The following is a 19,105-nucleotide window of genomic DNA, read 5'->3' as shown; positions in this document are numbered from 1 at the left end:
GTTCGTTCCATAATGCAATTAGCGGGAAAACACCATTGTCAAAAGGGCACTGCACATGCGAGCGGTTTCATGTGACATACAGTACCAGTCAAAAGTTTGGACACACCTACTCATTCCAGGGTTTTTCTATATTTTTATTATGTTCTACATTGTAGAATAATAGTGAAGACATCAAAACTATGGAAGAACACATATGGAATCATGTAGTAACCAAAAAAGTGTTAAACAAATCAAAACATATTTTATATTTGAGATTCTTGAAAGTAGCCACCCTTTGCCTTGATGCCAGCTTTGCACACTCTTGGCATTCTCTCAACCAGCTTCATGAGGTAGTCACCTGGAATGCATTTCAATTAACAGGTGTGCCTTGTTAAACCTGTTAGGGACAGACGTTCCGCTAGCGGAACGCCTCACCAATATCCATGGTCAACAGCGTGAGCGCGAAATTAATCCAAATAAAAATGCTAAAACTTCAATTTCTCAAACATACGACTATTTTACACCATTTTAAAGACAAGACATCTCCTTAATCTAACCACATTGTCCGATTTCAAAAAGGCTTTACGGCGAAAGCAAAAATTTAGATTATGTCAGGAGAGTACCCTGCCAAAAATAAATCACACAGCCATTTTCAAAGCAAGCATATATGTCACAAAAAACAAAACCACAGCTAAATGCAGCACTAACCTTTGATGATCTTCATCAGATGACACTCCTAGGACATTATGTTATACAATGCATGTATGTTTTGTTCAATGAAGTTCATATTTATATCAAAAAACAGCTTTTTACATTAGCATGTGATATTCAGAACTAGCATACCCACCGCAAACTTCCGGTGAATTTACTAAATTACTCACGATAAACGTTTACAAAAAACAAAACAATTATTTAAAGAATTATAGATACAGAACTCCTTTATGCAATCGCAGTGTCAGATTTTAAAATAGCTTTTCGGCGAAAGCACATTTTGCAATATTCTGAGTAGATAGCTCGGCCATCACAGGCTAGCTAATTTGACACCCACCAAGTTTGGTGCTCACCAAACTCAAATTTACTATAAGAAAAATTTGATTACCTTTGCTGTTCTTCGTCAGAATGCACTCCCAGGACTTCTACTTCAACAACAAATGTTGTTTTGGTTCGAAATAATCCATAGTTATATCCAAATAGCTCTGTTTTGTTCGTGCGTTCATGTCAGTATCCAAAGGGTGACGCGCGGGCGCATTTCGTGACAAAAAATTTCAAAATATTCCATTACCGTACTTCGAAGCATGTCAAACGCTGTTTAACCTCTTATGGCTAGGGGACAGTATTTTCACGGCTGGATAAAAAACGTACCCGATTTAATCTGGTTACTAATCCTACCCAGTAACTAGAATATACATATACTTATTATATATGGATAGAAACCACCCTAAAGTTTCTAAAACTGTTTGAATGGTGTCTGTGAGTATAACAGAACTCAAATGGCAGGTCAAAACCTGAGAGATTCCTTTACAGGAAGTGGCCTGTCTGACCATTTCTGGAACTTCTTTGCCATCTCTATCTTTTACTAAGGATCTCTGCTCTAACGTGACATTTCCTACGTCGTCCATAGGCGCTCAGAGCCCGGGAAAAACCTGAATGTCGTCATCCCAGCCCCAGGCTGAAACACATTATCGCCTTTCTCAAGTGGCCGATCAAGGGACTGTGGGCTTAGGCGCGTGACCTGGCTGCCCCCGTCTTTGTGATTTTTTCCTCTGTTTGCCGAAAAGGAGATTCCCGGTCGGAATATTATCGCTTTTCTACGAGAAAAATGGCATAAAAATTGATTTTTAACAGCGGTTGACATGCTTCGAAGTACGGTAATGGAATATTTAGATTTTTTTTGTCACGAATTGCGCCATGCGCGACCCTTCTTTACCATTTCGGATAGTGTCTGGAACGTACGAACAAAACGCCGCTATTCGGATATAACGATGGATTATTTTGGACCAAACCAACATTTGTTATTGAAGTAGCAGTCCTGGGAGTGCATTCTGACGAAGACAACAAAGGTAATGAAACTTTTGTAATAGTAAATCGGAGTTTGATTGGTGTCTAAATGGCTAGCCGTGATGGCTGGGCTATCTACTGAGAATATTGAAAAATGTGCTTTCACCGAAAAGCTATTTTAAAATCGGACATATCGAGTGCAAAAGGAGTTCTGTATCTATAATTCTTAAAATAATTATGTTTTTTGTGAACGTTTATCGTGAGTAATTTAGTAAATTCACCGGATGTTTGCGGGGGGTATGCTAGTTCTGAACGTCACATGCTAATGTAAAAAGCTGGTTTTTGATATAAATATGAACTTCATTGAACAAAACATGCATGCATTGTATAACATAATGTCCTAGGGTTGTCATCTGATGAAGATCATCAAAGATTAGTGCTGCATTTTGCTGTGGTTTTGTTTTTTGTGACATTATATGCTAGCTTGAAAAATGGGTGTCTGATTATTTCTGGCTTGGTACTCTGCTGACATAATCTAATGTTTTGCTTTCGCTGTAAAGCCTTTTTGAAATCGGACAGTGTGGTTAGATAAAGGAGAGTCTTGTCTTTAAAATGCTGTGAAATAGTCATATGTTTGAAAAATTGAAGTTTTTGTATTTTTGAGGAATTTGTAATTCGCGCCACGCCTATCATTGGATATTGGAGCAGGTGTTCCGCTAGCGGAACGTCTAGATGTAAGAGGTTAAAATCAATTTGTATGCTATTTTTCTCGTAAAATAGCAATAATCGAGTCGTCTCGTGCACTCCACTGTCATTGTTCCCTGCCTGACCACTCACAAAAACCCCTGCTTTTTTTCGCCCAGAGACTGCAGAGACGTCATTCCGCTTTCTGGCGCCTTCTGAGAGCCAATGGAAGCCTTAGAAAATGTCACGTTACAGCAGAGATGCTGTATTTTTGATAGAGATGCCCTAGAAGGACAACAAATTGTCAGACAGGGCACTTCCTGTATGGAATCTTCTCAGGTTTTGGCCTGCCATATGAGTTCTGTTATACTCACAGACACCATTCAAACAGTTTTAGAAACTTTAGAGTGTTTTCTACCCAAATCTACAAATTATATGCATATTCTAGTTTCTGGGCAGGAGTAAGAACCAGATTAAATCGGGTACGTTTTTTATCCGGCCGTGAAAATACTGCCCCCTATCCCAAACAGGTTAAAAGTTAATTTGTGGAATGTCTTTCCTTCATAATGCATTTGAGCCAATCAGCTGTGTCTTGACAAGGTAGGGGTGGTATACAGAAGATAGGCCTATTTGGTAAAAGACCCATGTCCATATCTTGGCAATAACAGCTCAAATAAGCAAAGAGAAATGATAGTCCATCATTACTTTAAGACATGAAGGTCAGTCAATCCGGAAAATTTCAAGAACTTTGAAAGTTTCTTCCAGTGCAGTCGCAAAAACCATCAAGCGTTGTGATGAAACTGGCTCTCATGAAGACCGCCACAGGAAAGGCAGACCCAGAGATACCTCTTTTGCAGAGGATAAGTTCATTAAAGTTAACTGCACCTCAGATTGCAGCCCTAATAAATGCTTCGCAGAGCTCATGTAACAGACACATCTCAACATCAACTGTTCAGAGGAGACTGCATAAATTTGGCCTTCATGGTGGAATTGCTGCAAAGAAACCACTACCAAATGGCACCAATAAGAAGAAGAGACTTGCTTGGGCCAAGAAACACGAACAATGGACATTAGACTGGTGGAAATCTGTCCTTTGGTCTGTTGAGTTCAAATGTTTTATTTTTGGTTCCAAGCGCCGTGTTTTTGTGACACGCAGAGTAGGTGAATGGATGATCTCGGCATTTGTGGTTCCCACCGTGGAGGAGGAGGTGTGATGGTGTGGGGGTGCTTTGCTGGTGGCACTGTCTGTGATTTATTTAGAATTCAAGGCACACTTAACCAGCATGGCTACCACAGCATTCTGCAGCGATACGCCATCCCATCTGGTTTGTGCTTAGTGGGACTATCATTTGTTTTTCAATGACCCAAAACACACCACCAGGTTATTTGACCAAGGAGATTGATGGAGGTCTGCTTCAGATGACCTGGCATCCACAATCACCCGACCTCACCCTAATTGAGATGGTTTGGGATGAGTTGGACCGCAGAGTGAAGGAAAAGCACCCAACAGGTGCTCATGTGGGAACTCCTTCAAGACTGTTGGAAAAACATTCCAGGTGAAGCTGGATGAGAGAATGCCAGGCGTGTGCAAAACTGTCATCAAAGCAAAGGGGGCTACTTTGAAAAATCTAAAATATATTTTGATTTGTTGGTTTCTTGGTTTCTACATGATTCCATATTTGTTAATTCATAGTTTTGATGTCTTCATTATTATTCTACAATGTAGAAAATAGCAAAAATAATTAAAAACCCTTGAATGAGTAGATGTGTCCAAACTTTTGACTGGGACTGTATATGAAAATATCTGTTAGAAATGTAGATCTAATAGGCTACTTTGAAGCAAGGTAAGATATGACTCATAATATGTATTAAAACGTTCCGATTTCAAACAATTAGTAAGTATATGTTTAGAAAAAGGCATACTGCCTCTAGCACATTGCAAAGGGGTGTGTGATGTGCTGATGATGCCTGCCTTCTGTTCGCGTTTGATGCCACGTTCAAAACAACTGGGAATTGGGAGAAGAAGAAAAAATCTCAGACAGGGAAAAATCACTTTGAACAATCACCAACTCGGAATTTGAACTCGGGCCTCTTTCTAGAGCTCCGACTTGAAGATCACTGAAGATCACTGACGTCATGATTTTAACTCGCATTTTTCAGAGTTTCCAGTTGTCTTGAAAGCACCACAAGATGCAGCAGCAGCTTTTGCGTTTATCTGAAAGATGTTCCACTCAAAGGTTCTGTATCTGTATGCTGTGTGCATGTGATAAATAAGATATACAACAAATATACTGTACACACGCGCCAATGGAATTCCACCAAATTATGCTGATTAACCTCTAGACCGATAAGCATGACCAGTCAAATGTATTTCCATCAACTGGTATTTCCATCAATGAATAAGCTAGAAAGCATTATTTCGCAATGGGATTTTTTTATATCGGCTTTTCCCACCAAAAGAAATGCGGACCAAAGCGGCTAATGGAAACCCCTGGCATGAAGGTGCATTTATAATGGTTTGGAACTGGACAGGAGGCAAGAGAGGAGAGGGGGGAGGAGAGCAGAGGAGACATAGGGAAGGGAGAATTGATGGGAGTGAAATAAAGGAAATGGACTGAGAAGGAGAAAAGAGAGAAGGAGGGTCTACTCTCTGGTCCTTATATATGCAGTAAGGGAATAATGTCTGCTGTGTTAAGCAGGTTGTTCATGTTATTCTAGAGTTCTTTAACTGGGTTTGTACAACCCTCTAACCTTTCTGTTTTCTCTGCCCTGCCCCCTCTCTCTCTCTCTCTCTCTCTCTCTCAGATGACCCAGCAGATGTCGGGCATCGCCATGAGTGGTAGTGTGTCAGCGCCACCCAGCTTTGTCCAACCAGGTGCTCCTGTAGGGGGGTGGGTGGGACCCCCCTCGGGCCAGACCCTCAGCACCCAGCTGTGGAAGTGAGGGAGGGGACAGGGGAAAAATGTGAACGGGAGGCAGAGCTTCCATGTACCCCCCAAATCCCCTCCTTTACCTTCTCCCACCAACCCCAAAACAGGAAACACACAGATGGTAATCTATGGACTGCTCCACTGTCCTCCCTCCTTCCCTTTTATCATTCCTTTAGAGACCTTCCCTCTACCTCTCTCTACCTCTCTCTGTGTGTTGAGGAGAGTCAAAGGGAAAGGGGGCGGAGTCTCGAGTGAAAACAGACTGGCATCTCTACATGTGACTTTCACTTTCATCTTCTTTTTACCTTTTTTTCATTTGGTAAAAAAACAAAAACATATTGGCGAAAGAGAAACAAGCGTCTAATAATAATAAGGTATCATTACCAAAACCGATAGAGATTAAATAGATATTGAAATGGAAGATAAGGCTATCATGTTGGTGACCCAATCAATCTCATGTGTGTATATTGTACTGTACCCTCCCCCTTCCTCCCCTCTGGGCAATCAGAGCCCCTGTAGCAAAACATTGTATGATCCAGTACTGTATTACTGTATGTGTGTCTGAGATAGAGGCCTCCCACCTATCCCTCCCCGTCATGTTGTGTTCTACTGTCCCCTATCTTACTGTGGTGTTTGGTTGTGTGCAGTACAACAAGACCCACAGTTATGTATGATTCACACTATATAGAGCCAAGCCTGGTTACGTGTTCACATTAGTTGCTAGAACCGTGCTGGACATGACAATGTGAAAAGACAATATCTGAGCCGGCGCAGTATGGTTCGGCTCGGCCATATAGTATGAATCAGACATTAGATTGAGGCAAACAAACCTGGAAGACAGTCAGTGGGGCAAGGAGCTAACAAGGGATGGGTGGGGAAGGAGACCAGACTGATATGAAGAAAGATATGATAACAGTGACGACATAAAGCTCCAGATGATTCAGGAACTGTGTTGACATTGGGAACCGAATGGAGCTGTCAGGGATTGGAACAGTTGTCTCAAAATCATGTGTACTTCCTGGTCTCTATTATGTCATAATCTCTGTCTAATCCTGCTTTGTGTCATTCAATAGATTCTATAGTGGGGAAATAGGAAATCCAAGTAAAGAAATACTATAGGACATGGGGGAATATGGGACAAACATACAACAGAACAAACACACCCAATCACAGACATACACACACAGAGATATTGTGTAGTGTAGTTCTAAGGTGGAGATTCTATCCCTCTGCCAAGCAATAACGAGAGAACACACAAACACACATATATACACTCATGAGAACACACACATACACACAGCGCGTACTCCAGGTTTATTTCTAATGGTGTTTACATTTTCTGGTGCCTAGTACAGAGAAAAAAAAGTTTCCGTGCATTAAACAGTGAATAGCCATGAACTGTGTGACCATTTTTGTCCAATGACTCTTTTATTGTAAAGTTGTAGTTTATCTTTTGGTTATTTTCTTTTCTTTTTTCCTTCTTTTACAAGAGGGTTCATTTGGAATCAAAGTTGTACTCCTGGAGTTTGTTCTTTGTAGTCCAGTGTGTCAGATCCACAGACACTTGAAGCCAAGAAGACCAAAATTAATGTCGGCAGTACACAACTGGTGGCTATCCTGTCACCTCTGACCATAGAACATCCGATTGCATTTTCTGGTCCTTTCCCAACTATTCAACATGTTGAATGTCCACCGTTCATCGGCACCCAGCAAGTGATCTACTTCGCACTTCCTTTTACAGATAAACACACATACTGAACACAAATCTTGTTCCGTTTCATACAAACTGAACTTACATACTCAATGATCAGGCACACACAGACAGACACACACACAGACAGACAGGTTTACCCCACATACTTCAGAGGAAGTCCCCTCATAAGGGACTGGTCCACATATTGCAGTACAAGAGCAGAGTCCACTGGGAATGCACAGGTCACCTCAGTGCATTTTGGTCCACTTTGAGTTACAAATGAATCGGGGACCTCATTGAGCCAATCACAACATTCAGGCAGCAGTTCCCATCCATGCAATTGGTCTAAAGTGTCCATCGTAGTGTAGTCAAGGTTATGGTCAAGCAAGGTGCTATCTGTAGTGTAGTTCCATAAATTACTGGCAGTCTGTCCGACCAATGGGCTTGTTTATTCCTCCCTGGTTATCCCGCCCCTTAGACCTCGATGACCATACTGTCCTGTCGATGTTTGGGCTCGTTGCCCAGATTCACCTTCTCTGTACGAGTGTGCCACACCAACACCTGAGACAGAGGGGGAGAGAGGATTAGAGTGCACACCAGTGAACTGATATAATTGGGTATGCGAAAGCAAGGGTTCCACTATAGCAGAGACAACCCTGTGAAAAGGAATGGTGCCTGTTCAAATGCTGAGGGAGTGTTTCAGACTGAACAGACTGATAGTTCTACCTTTGACTATAGTACATGTGGAAGTGGCTCACTTCTATTTCCAACCCAGTCGATGGTGGTCATTTCTGTGTTCACACACACATGCAGTGATTGATTGTTTGGTGTGTGGTGCTATCCGTTCCCGTCTCCACATGTAATTTCCTGCACGTGGCTGCTAATTTTCCCGCTGTGCATATCCAATGAGACCAATGCTGCAGCCAGCGAAGCGGTGCAGAGGGTGGGGAGCAGCATGTGTGTGTCAACATTTCTGCGCAGTTTGTGTGCATTCCATTGTTCTCCCGAACCCCAACCAATATTCTAGTCCTGTCTGTAGGGAAGATCAGAATCTAGTTAGAATCCATGTGTTATAAGATGTTCTGGGAGAGGTTGGGAAGAATTGGGGGGTGGGGTGGGGGGGGTGCCTGCGTGCAGTCCAGTCTGTTCACACCCAAAGTGTGGACAGACTGCCCTGTGCCAGTGTGTCTAGTGATAAGTCTCCTCAATCACGCTGTCTGCAACCTGCCCGGTACAGTTGAAACCGGGATTTAGCCGTGAAGAGCACCCTTCTCCAGCATTTCTATGGCCATCGAAGGTGAGCATCTGGCAACTGATCTCTGTTCCAATGCCGAACTGCAGTCAGGTCAAGACCCTGGTGAGGACGACGAGCACACAGATGAGCTTCCATGACAGTTTGTGCAGAAATTATTCAGTTGTGCAAACCCACAGTTTCATCAGCTGTCGGGGTGGCTGGTCTCAGACGATCCCGCATGTGAAGAAGCCGGATGTGGAGGTCCTGTGCTGGAGTGGTTACACCTGGTCTGCGCTTGTGAGGCCGGTTGGATGTACTGCCAAATTCTCTAAAACAACGTTGGAGAGGCAGCTTATGGTAGAGAAATGAACATACAATTATCTGGTAACAGCTCTGGTAGACATTCCTGTAGTCAGCATGCCAATTACACGCTCCCTCAAAACTTGAGGCATTGTGATGGCATTGTGTTGTGTGAAAAAATTGCACATTTTAAAGTGGCCTTTCATTTTCCCCAGCACAAGGTGCACCAGTGTAATGATCATGCTGTTTAATCAGCTTCTTGATATGCAACACCTGTCAGGTGGATGGATTATCTGGACAAAGTACAAATGCTCAATAACAGGGATGTAAACAAATTTGTACCCAATATTTGAGAGAAATAAGCTTTTTGTACATATGGAACACTTCTGGGATCTTTTATTTCAGCTCATGAAACCAAAACTTTATATGTTGTTGGTTTTTTTGTTCAGTATATTTCCTCTCTGATGCTTAAGGTTAGCATGTGAAGAATGTAAGCTTATCCCAGATCTGTAACTAAGGGAAACCTACTGTACATGGAGCCTGGCTGGGTTGTTATTAGGGATGATGTCACGTCCTGCTGGCAATGTAACCGTGGGTGATAAGTGATGATGTCACATCCTGCTAATGGTGTATATTAATATCAGCCTACAGCGGCCCCATTAACTTAATGGGCTGATAATGATGATGACTCTACTAGTGTCTTATGCTGCACAGGAGAGGAGGGAGAGGGTTAGCCTAACTGATGAGATGACACAGTCAGACAAGAGGCTATATTAGGAGATTGCGTTTCATCCCAGAAAGTTTAACCAATGGAAACAGTGTTGCTGTCAGGACAACTTTTTTGTTGTTGACCTAATAACACTGTTGCCACGGTAACAGTGATAGGCTAGACTACTCACCCTTGTGCAGTTGTTGGCTTTCGGCTCCAGGTCTCCCACCTTTGTGATCTGCTTCAGGAAGTCAGACTCCTGCATGCCGGGCTGGGAACCCCTGCGCTTAAACAGCGCCCGCGGGCTCCCCAGAACCACCTGGAGGTTTACTGCAAAACCTGGAGAAGAGGAAGAGGAGGGTTTAAGGCCTTCTATGATCATGGTCAGAGGATTACACAAAAATTCAGTTGGATGTGCTATACTGTTCGGAGAGAGCAATTGAGAGGGGCAACAGGATCAATTCATTTCTTGCATCACTCCTTGACGTAATTATATACAGATCATTGATAACCTTGAACTATTGGAACTGGGTCCCTATCCCACTATGGTGAACTGCATACTAGAGATCAGGTAAGACATTTGAGTGTGTGTGCACGTGTGTTTGTTGTTCATGACTATGCATTGAGAATGCCAAGCTTTGACACAGGAAGAGCCCGCTACAGTATCTCATATTACCCTCCTTATCTCAGTTACAGTATACACTGAGTGTGAAAACCATTACAAACACCTTCCTAATATTGAGTTGCACTGCCTTTTGCCCTGAAAACAGCCTCAATTCGTCATAGCATGGACTACAAGGTGTCAAAAGCATTCCACAGTGATGCTTCCCACAGTTGTGTCAAGTTGGCTGGATGTCCTTTGGGTGGTGGACCATTCTTGATACGCACAGGAAACTGAAAAGTCCAGTAGCGTTGCAGTTCTTGACACACTCGAACCGGTGCACCTGGCACCTAATACCATACCCAATTCAAAGGCAGTTAAATCTTTCGTCATGACCTTCACACTCTGAATGGCACACATACACAATCCATGTCTCAAGGCTTTAACATTCTTCTTTAACCTGTCTCCTCCCGTTCATCTATACTGATCGAAGTGGATTTAACAAGTGACATCAATAAGAGATCATAGCTTTGAACTGGATTCACCTGGCCAGTCTGTCATGGGGTTCCAGCAAGTGTTCCTAATGATTTGTACACTCAATGAATATGCCATCCTACTGAGAATGGGGTGTGCTGATGGCTGCATGGAATAGCGTATTATGTGTCCTTGCCTCCTCGTTTCCAGTGAGCACACTGTTTTCTAGGCCAAAAAACTACTCACATGGGTATGCTACTTCTCCACTGAGACATTGTGAGATTGTTTGTGTGAGAGTTTATGCGTGAGTGTGCATGCACGTTTATGTGTATGTGCGAGAGTGTGTTGTGTATTTCCTGTATTTTGAAGTCACCAGTTTAACACACAGATCCACAGTGTATGAGTTAGTCCAGTGAGATCTGCCTATTGGGTCAGTTCTAAATCAAATCAAATTTTATTTGTCACATACACATGGTTAGCAGATGTTAATGCGAGTGTAGCGAAACGCTTGTGCTTCTAGTTCCGACCATGCAGTAATATCTAACAAGTAATCTAAGAAGTTCACAACAACTACCTTATACACACACAAGTGTAAAGGAATGAATAAGAATATGTACATATAAATATATGGATGAGCGATGGCCGAACGGCATAGTCAAGATGCAGTAGATGGTATAGAGTACAGTATATACATATGAGATGAGTAATGTAGGTTATGTAAACATTAAATAAAGTGGCATTGTTTAAAGTGACTAGTGATACGTTTATTACATCCAATTTTTAATTAGTAAAGTGGCTAGAGATTTGAGTCAGTATGTTGGCAGCAGCCACTCAATGTTAGTGATGGCTGTTTAACAGTCTGATGGCCTTGAGATAGAAGCTGTTTTTCAGTCTCTCGGTCCCAGCTTTGATGCACCTGTACTGACCTCACCTTCTGGATGATAGCAGGGTGAACAGGCAGTGGCTCGGGTGGTTGTTGTCCTTGATGATCTTTTTGGCCTTTCTGTGATATCGGGTGGTGTAGGTGTCCTGGAGGGAAGGTAGTTTGCCCCCGGTGATGCGTTGTGCAGACCTCACTACCCTCTGTAGAGCCTTGGGTTGTGGGCGGAGCAGTTGCCGTACCAGGCTGTCATACAGCCCGACAGGATGCTCTCGATGGTGCATCTGTAAAAGTTTGTGAGTGTTTTTGGTGACAAGCCAAATTTCTTCAGCCTCCTGAGGTTGAAGATGCGCTGTTGCGCCTTCTTCACCACGCTGTCTGTGTGGGTGGACCATTTCAGTTTGTCCGTGATGTGTACGCCGAGGAACTTAAAACTTTCCACCTTCTCCACTACTGTCCCGTCGATATGGATAGGTGCGTCCTCCCTCTGTGTTTCCTGAAGTTCACGAACATCTCCTTTTTTTGTTGATGTTGAGTGTGAGGTTATTTTCCTGACACCACACTCCGAGGGCCCTCACCTCCTCCCTGTAGGCCGTCTCGTCATTGTTGGTAATCAAGCCTACCACTGTAGTGTCATCTGCAAACTTGATGATTGTGTTGGAGGCGTGCATGGCCACTCAGTCATGGGTGAACAGGGAGTAGAGGAGAGGGCTGAGAACGCACACTTTTGGGGCCCCAGTGTTGAGGATCAGCGGGGTGGAGATGTTGTTTCCTACCCTCACCACCAAGGGGCGGCCCGTCAGAAAGTCCAGGACCCAGTTGCACAGGGCAGGGTTGAGACCCAGGGTCTCGAGCTTAATGACGAGTTTGGAGGGTACTATGGTGTTAAATGCTGAGCTGTAGTCGATGAACAGCATTCTTACATAGTTATTCCTCCTGTCCAGATGGGTTAGGGCAGTGTGCAGTGTGATTGCGATTGCGTCGTCTATGGACCTATTGGGGCGGCAAGCAAATTGGAGTGGGTCTAGGGTATCAGGTAGGGTGGAGGTGATATGATCCTTGACTAGTCTCTCAAAGCACTTCATGACGACAGAAGTGAGTGCTACGGGGCGATAGTCGTTTAGCTCAGTTACCTTAGCTTTCTTGGGAACAGGAACAATGCTGGGCCTCTTGAAGCATGTGGGAACAGCAGACTGGGATAGGGATTGATTGAATATGTCCGTAAACACACCAGCCAGCTGGTCTGCGCAAGCTCTGAGGACGCGGCTAGGGATTCCGTCTGGGCTGGAAGCTTTGCGAGGGTTAACACGTTTAAATGTTTTACTCACGTTGGGAATGGGGTGTGCTAATGGCTGCATGGAATAGCGTATTATGTGTCCTTGCCTCCTTGTTCTATCAGGCATATTACTGAACAATAAGTGATACCACAGTGAAAGCCCAGAAGCTGTAACAGGTGTGATAGATGGGTATGAAAGCCATTATAAAATAGACTCTTAATCTCTTAACCTGCAGCTAAAATGGTATGAAGATTTGTGCATCTGTTAGCAATGCCTGCCTGTTATCAATGCAGTTTCTGTCTCAATAGTTTCATCCAGCTTCCTTTCCTGGCTTCATTTCCTTGTGTCCTTTTCTCTATGTTTCTGTTTCTGTGCATCATATGTAAAGTAGTGAAAGTCTACACACCTTTTGCACATAACATGATGCTGCCACCACAATACTTGAAAATACACAGGGTTTCACTCTGAGCTATGTTGTATTGGATTTGACCTGATCCTGTAGATTAAAATGTTTGCTGTTTTGTCTTGCAGTAGTACTTAACGTCCTTGTTACCAACAGAATGGATGAGCTTGAGCGATTTCTACAAAAACAATGGATATAGAGTATGTTACCCTAAGAGTTGTGCAATGTTGGTAGAATCTTATTCAAAATGATTCACAGCTCTAATGCTGCCAAATGAACTCTGCAGTGTGAAGACATACTATTGGAAAATGTCACCGGAGGGGATGGCTGCCGTTTTACAGGCTCCTAACCAATTGTGCTATTTTGTGTGTTTTTTACGCATTGTTTATAACTTATTTTGTACATAATGTTCATGCTACCGTCTCTTATGACCGAAAAGAGCTTCTGCATATCAGAACAGCGACTACTCACCTCGAACTGGACAAAGATTCTTTCTTTAACCTCTATGGGCTAGGTGGGACGCTAGCGTGCCACCCGTGGTGCACTCCATCAACAGCAGGTGCATTTCAAGAGCGGCAAATTTGAATCCAAATAAATGTCAAAATTCAAATTTTTCAAAAATACAACTATTTTACACCATTTGAAAGATAAACATCTCCTTAATCTAACCACGTTTTACGATTTCAAAAAGGTTTTACGGCGAAAGCATAAATTTAGAGTATGTTAGGACAGTACATTTACAAGAGTTGTGTGTAATGTTTTGTCAAGTCAAAGACAGGGTCACCAAAACCATAAAACCAGCTAAAATGATGCACTAACCTTTTACAATCTCCATCAGATGACACTCCTAGGACATTATGTTAGACAATGCATGCATTTTTAGTTCTATCAAGTTCATATTTATATCCAAAAACAGCGTTTTACTATGGCATTGATGTTGAGGAAATCGTTTCCCTCCAATAACCGGCAGTCAAGTCAGCGTCACAAATTAAATAATTAAAATTAGAAAACATTGGTAAAATATTATATTGTCATTTAAAGAATTATAGATTTACATCTCTTGAACGCAATCAACTTGCCAGATTTAAAAATAACCTTACTGGGAAATCACACTTTGCAATAATCTGAGCACTGCGCCCAGAAAAATACGCTTTGCGATACAGACTAGACGTCATGTTGGGGAGATCTAAAATCGAAAATACTATGTAAATAATCCATTACCTTTGATTCTCTTCATCAGATGTCACTTCCAGGTATCACAGGTCCATAACGAATGTAGTTTTGTTCAAAAAAGCTCATCATTTATGTCCAAAAATCTCCGTCTTCTTAGCACATGATCTCAGCCAGCCGGACTTCTCGTCATGAACGAGGGGAAAAAATATATTTCCGTTCGTTCAAACATGTCAAACGTTGTATAGCATAAATCATTAGGGCCTTTTTAACCAGAACATGAATAATATTCAAGGTGGACGAATGCATACTCTTTTATAACGTATTGGAACGAGGGTACCCAACATGAACTCGCGCGCCAGGTGTCTAATGGGACATCATCGTTCCATGGCTCTTGTTCGGTCAGATCTCCCTCCAGAAGACTCAAAACACTTTGTAAAGGCTGGTGACATCTAGTGGAAGCAATAGGAAGTGCCAAAATATTCCTAAACCCCTGTGTTTTTCAATGGGATAGGTTTAAAGTCAATACAACACATCAGGTATCCACTTCCTGTCAGAAAATGTCTCAGGGTTTTGCCTGCCAAATGAGTTCTGTTATACTCACAGACACCATTCAAACAGTTTTAGAAACTTTAGAGTGTTTTCTATCCATATATAATAAGTATATCCATATTCTAGTTACTGGGTAGGATTAGTAACCAGATTAAATCGGGTACATTTTTTTTATCCAGACGTGCAAATGCTGCCCCCTAGCCCTAACAGGTTAACGAGTCTGACGCAAAGGATATAATGTTGCTCCCGGAAAAGGTACAAATCACTGTCATTCACATTAAGAAAAGAAGATACTGGGGGTGCAGATCAGGGTGCCTTGTGAGAATTAGTCGGCAAGTGGGTAACCCGCCTCTACCATCTGTTCTATTGGCCAACGAGCAATAACTGGAGAATAAACTGGATGAGCTCCGTTTGAGACTATCCAACTAACGGACATTAAAAACGGCAATATCTTATGTTTTACCAAGTTGTGGCTGAACGACGACACGGATAATATACAACTTTCCGGTTTTCCGGGAAATAATATTAAGGTTGTCTTGAGGTGTTGCTCGTCTTGAGGTATTGCTCACACATAGAGATGCGTACAATGCTCTCCCTCGCCCTCCATTTGGCAAATCTTACCATAATTCTATCATCCTGATTCCTGCTTACAAGCAAAAACTAAAGCAGGTAGTACCAATGATATGTTCAATATGGAAGTGGTCAGATGACGCGGATGCGTATTTTGCTAGCACAGACAGGAATATGTTCTGGGATTCATCCAATGGCATTGAGCAGTATACCACCTCAGTCCCCGGCTTCATCAATAAGTGCATCGACGACGTCATCCCCATGGTGACCGTATGTACATATCCCAACCAGAAGCCATGGATCACATGCAACATCTGCACCGAGCTAAAGGCTGGAGCTGCCGCTTTCAAGGAGCGGGATACTAATCCAGATGCTAATAATAAATCCCGCTATGCCATGAGACGAACCATCAAACAGGCAAAGCGTCAATACAGGACTAAGATTGAATCCTACTACGCCGGATCTGTTCCTGACGACTTTGTGTTCACACTCTCCGTAGCCGATGTGAACAAGACCTTTTAAACAGGTCAAAATTCACAATGCCTTGGGGCCAGACGGATTACCAGGACATCTACTCAGAGCATGCGTTGACCACATGCCAAGTGTCTTCACTGACATTTTCAACCTCTCCCTGACCGAGTCTGTAATACCTACATATTTCAACCAGACCACCATAGTCCCTGTGCTCAAGAAAGACTGTTGGAAAGCATTTCTCATGTAGCTGGTTGAGAGAATGCCAAGAGGTTGTGCAAAGCTGTCATCAAGGCAAAAGGTGGCTACTTTGAAGAATCTCAAATAGAAAATATATTTTGATTTGTTTAACACTTTTTTGGTTACTACATGATTCCATATGTGTTATTTCATAGTTTTCATCTCTTCAGTATTAGTTTAAAATGTTGAAAATAATAAAAATAAAGAAAAACCCTGGAATGAGTAGGTGTGTCCAAACTTTTGACTGGTACTGTATGTGAGAATGCTGTTCATTGACTACAGCTCAGTGTTCAACACCATAGTGCCCATAAAGCTCATTAGTAAGCTAAGGACCCTGGGACTAAACACATCCCTCTGCAACTGGATCCTGGACTTCCTGATGGGCCACCCCCAGGTGGTAAGGGTAGGCAACAACACATCTGCCACGCTGATCCTCAACATGGGGGCCTCTCAGGGTTGCGTTCTTAGTCCTCTCCTGTACTCCCTATTCACCCACGACTGCGTGGCCAAGCACAACTCCAACACCATCATTAAGTTTGCTGACAACACAACAGTGGTAGGCCTGATCACCGACAACAATGAGATAGCCTATAGGGGGGAGGTCAGAGACCTGGCAGTGTGGTGCCAGGACAACAACCTCTCCCTCAACATGAGCAAAACAAAGGAGATTGTTGAATACAGGAAAAGGAGGGCCAAACACGCCCCCTTTCACATGGGAGCGGGTCAAGAGTTTCAGGTTCCTTGGTGTCCACATCACCAATAAACTATCATGGTCCAAACACACCAAGAAAGTTTTGAAGAGGGCACGACAACGCCTTTTCCTCCTCAGGAAACTGAAAAGATTTGGCATGGGTCCCCAGATTCTCAAAAGGTTCTACAGCTGAACCATTGAGAGCATCCTGACTGGTTGCATCACTGCCTGGTATAACAACTGCTCCACATCCGACCGGAAGGCACTACAGAGGGCAGTGCGTATGGCCCAGTACGTCACTGGGGCCAAGCTTCCTAACATCCAGGACTTATATACTAGGTGGTGTCAGAGGAAGGTCCCAAAAATTGTCAAAGACTCCAGTCACCCAAGTCATAGACTGTTCTCTCTGCTACTGCATGGCAAGCAGTACTGGAGTACAAAGTCTAGGTCCAAAAGGCTCATTTACAGCTTCTACCCACAAGCCATAAGACTGCTGAACAATTAATCAAATGGCCACCCGGACTATTTGCATAGCCTCATTATTGTTTTTTTATTGTGTTACTTCTTTTATTTTTTACTTCAGTTTATTTAGTAATTTTCTTAACTGCATTGTTGGTTAAGGGCTTGTCAGTAAGCATTTCACGGTATTCGGTGTATGTGACAATTAAAATGGTATTTTATTTGATACGCAATCAAGACATCTTCGTTTTGAAATGTTTATTACTTACCAGGTAAAATAAGGGTAGAGATGTACAGAATTGTGTGTGTTTGTGCCTACACCAGAAGAATACTAAACCATCTCCACATTCTCTGGTCGAATTGTGGCCTATTAAATGGGATGGAGTAGAGATGGGACAGCTTAGTTGGCTCACTTAGCTGCTAACAATAGCCTCCAATACCACAATACAAGTTATTAAGGCAAACGCTGCAATTTATTCACTGCTCAACACTGCCCATTCTACATTGGATGTATATGTATAGTGATTAAAGGGGGTTATTGTGCATGTGTATGCAAGCACACGTGGGTGTCTTTGTGTGTATGACTTGTCTGGCTGTGTCCATTTATGTGCACGCTTGAGTGTTAGTGTGTGTGGTTAGTGGGACCATTAATGCCGGAGGGACCACTAGATGGGTTTGTTTTGTGCAGAGAGCAAGAGAGAGACAGGAGAAAGAGAGAGAGGGGGCTGAAGTGGTGAGCAGCATCACAGCGTCCCACTTAACTTTTAAATGTGCTTACAGAAGCTTGCCCCTGACTGACCCTTTCAGAGAGGGAACAAAAACAGTCTCCCACTCCTCACCCCAAACACAAAAGGCCATTAATAGTGTGGAGCAGTTTACACCACCAAGATGGGATGCATCCCAAACTGAAAACGTACAGTTATGACTATAACAATTGTTTCCTGAAAGAGGGAGCTTGGTACAACACAGCTATCGGGAGTTTGTGCGCTACGAACCTCTACTGAAGAACATTAGAATCATGCCTGACAAGGCCAATGAACACAGGGCCTCACCGGAAGCCCCGCCTTCCACAGGTGATAAACACCAGGCACAAATTCATTCTTTCAATTCAGTACCGCTCTTCACCAAGCCCAGAACTGGGCGGAACGGGTCCGAATAGCTGTTGTTCCTCGTTTCCCTCCTTCAGAGAACAGTAGTTATAGTCATAACTGTACATTCCCTTTCAGTCTGACAAATCGGTACAACACAGCTATGGGGATATGAAATCACGTCCTGGCCCGACTTTTGCTGACAAAATATGAAATGGCCTACCGGCAAACCATTCAGAGTTCCAACCCAATAGGAAATCCTGCTGTACCTGTGTATTTCACAATCTGCGCGCTGCCTAATGACCCTCTCCTGCCCCAGCCATAAGGGCAGATTGACAGATTTTTCACCTTGTCTGCTCGGGTATTAGTACCAGCGACCTTTCGATTATTGGCCCAATGCTCTAACCCCTAGGTTACCTGCGGTCATAGGCTACCTGCACCCAAATCCCGAGTGGGCGCAATTGGTTTAGAAACCCGCCTAAGACTGCTCATACCTTTTAAAAACTGCACTGCCAGGGGATGAGCCCCTGGAGTGGCACCATCAATTCCCACATGACATGCTGAAATAACTCCTGTATGCATGTAAAACATTTTTTTTTATCATAGAGGTTATCATGCCCACCAGTCATAGGTACCGGTGACACTGCACCTTGTAACCCAGCTGGAAAAAGGGACAGACAGCGCTGAAAAATGTACCCATCG

At 43.1% G+C, this 19,105-nt stretch overlaps 1 protein-coding gene and 1 pseudogene across 1 annotated transcript in view; one reads left to right on the top strand and one right to left on the bottom strand.

The window, feature by feature from the left end:
• Positions 1-5,871, top strand: part of LOC106605638 (stromal membrane-associated protein 1-like) — an 85,898-nt pseudogene extending 80,027 nt beyond the window's left edge.
• Positions 5,872-6,882: 1,011 nt separating this feature from the next.
• The window catches only part of LOC106607144 (galactosylgalactosylxylosylprotein 3-beta-glucuronosyltransferase 2), a 35,869-nt gene continuing 23,646 nt past the window's right edge, over positions 6,883-19,105 (bottom strand). The window contains exons 3-4 of the mRNA XM_014203776.2: positions 9,718-9,866; positions 6,883-7,845 (exon numbers count right to left, since the gene is read on the bottom strand). Of these exons, the coding sequence (XP_014059251.1) occupies positions 7,759-7,845; positions 9,718-9,866 (236 nt within the window). The 3' untranslated portion in view covers positions 6,883-7,758. The remainder of the gene's footprint in view (positions 7,846-9,717; positions 9,867-19,105) is intronic.

Source organism: Salmo salar, chromosome ssa01 (assembly GCF_905237065.1).
Source record: "Salmo salar chromosome ssa01, Ssal_v3.1, whole genome shotgun sequence".
Lineage (NCBI taxonomy): Eukaryota > Metazoa > Chordata > Actinopteri > Salmoniformes > Salmonidae > Salmo > Salmo salar.
This window is presented reverse-complemented; position numbering and strand designations above follow the sequence as displayed.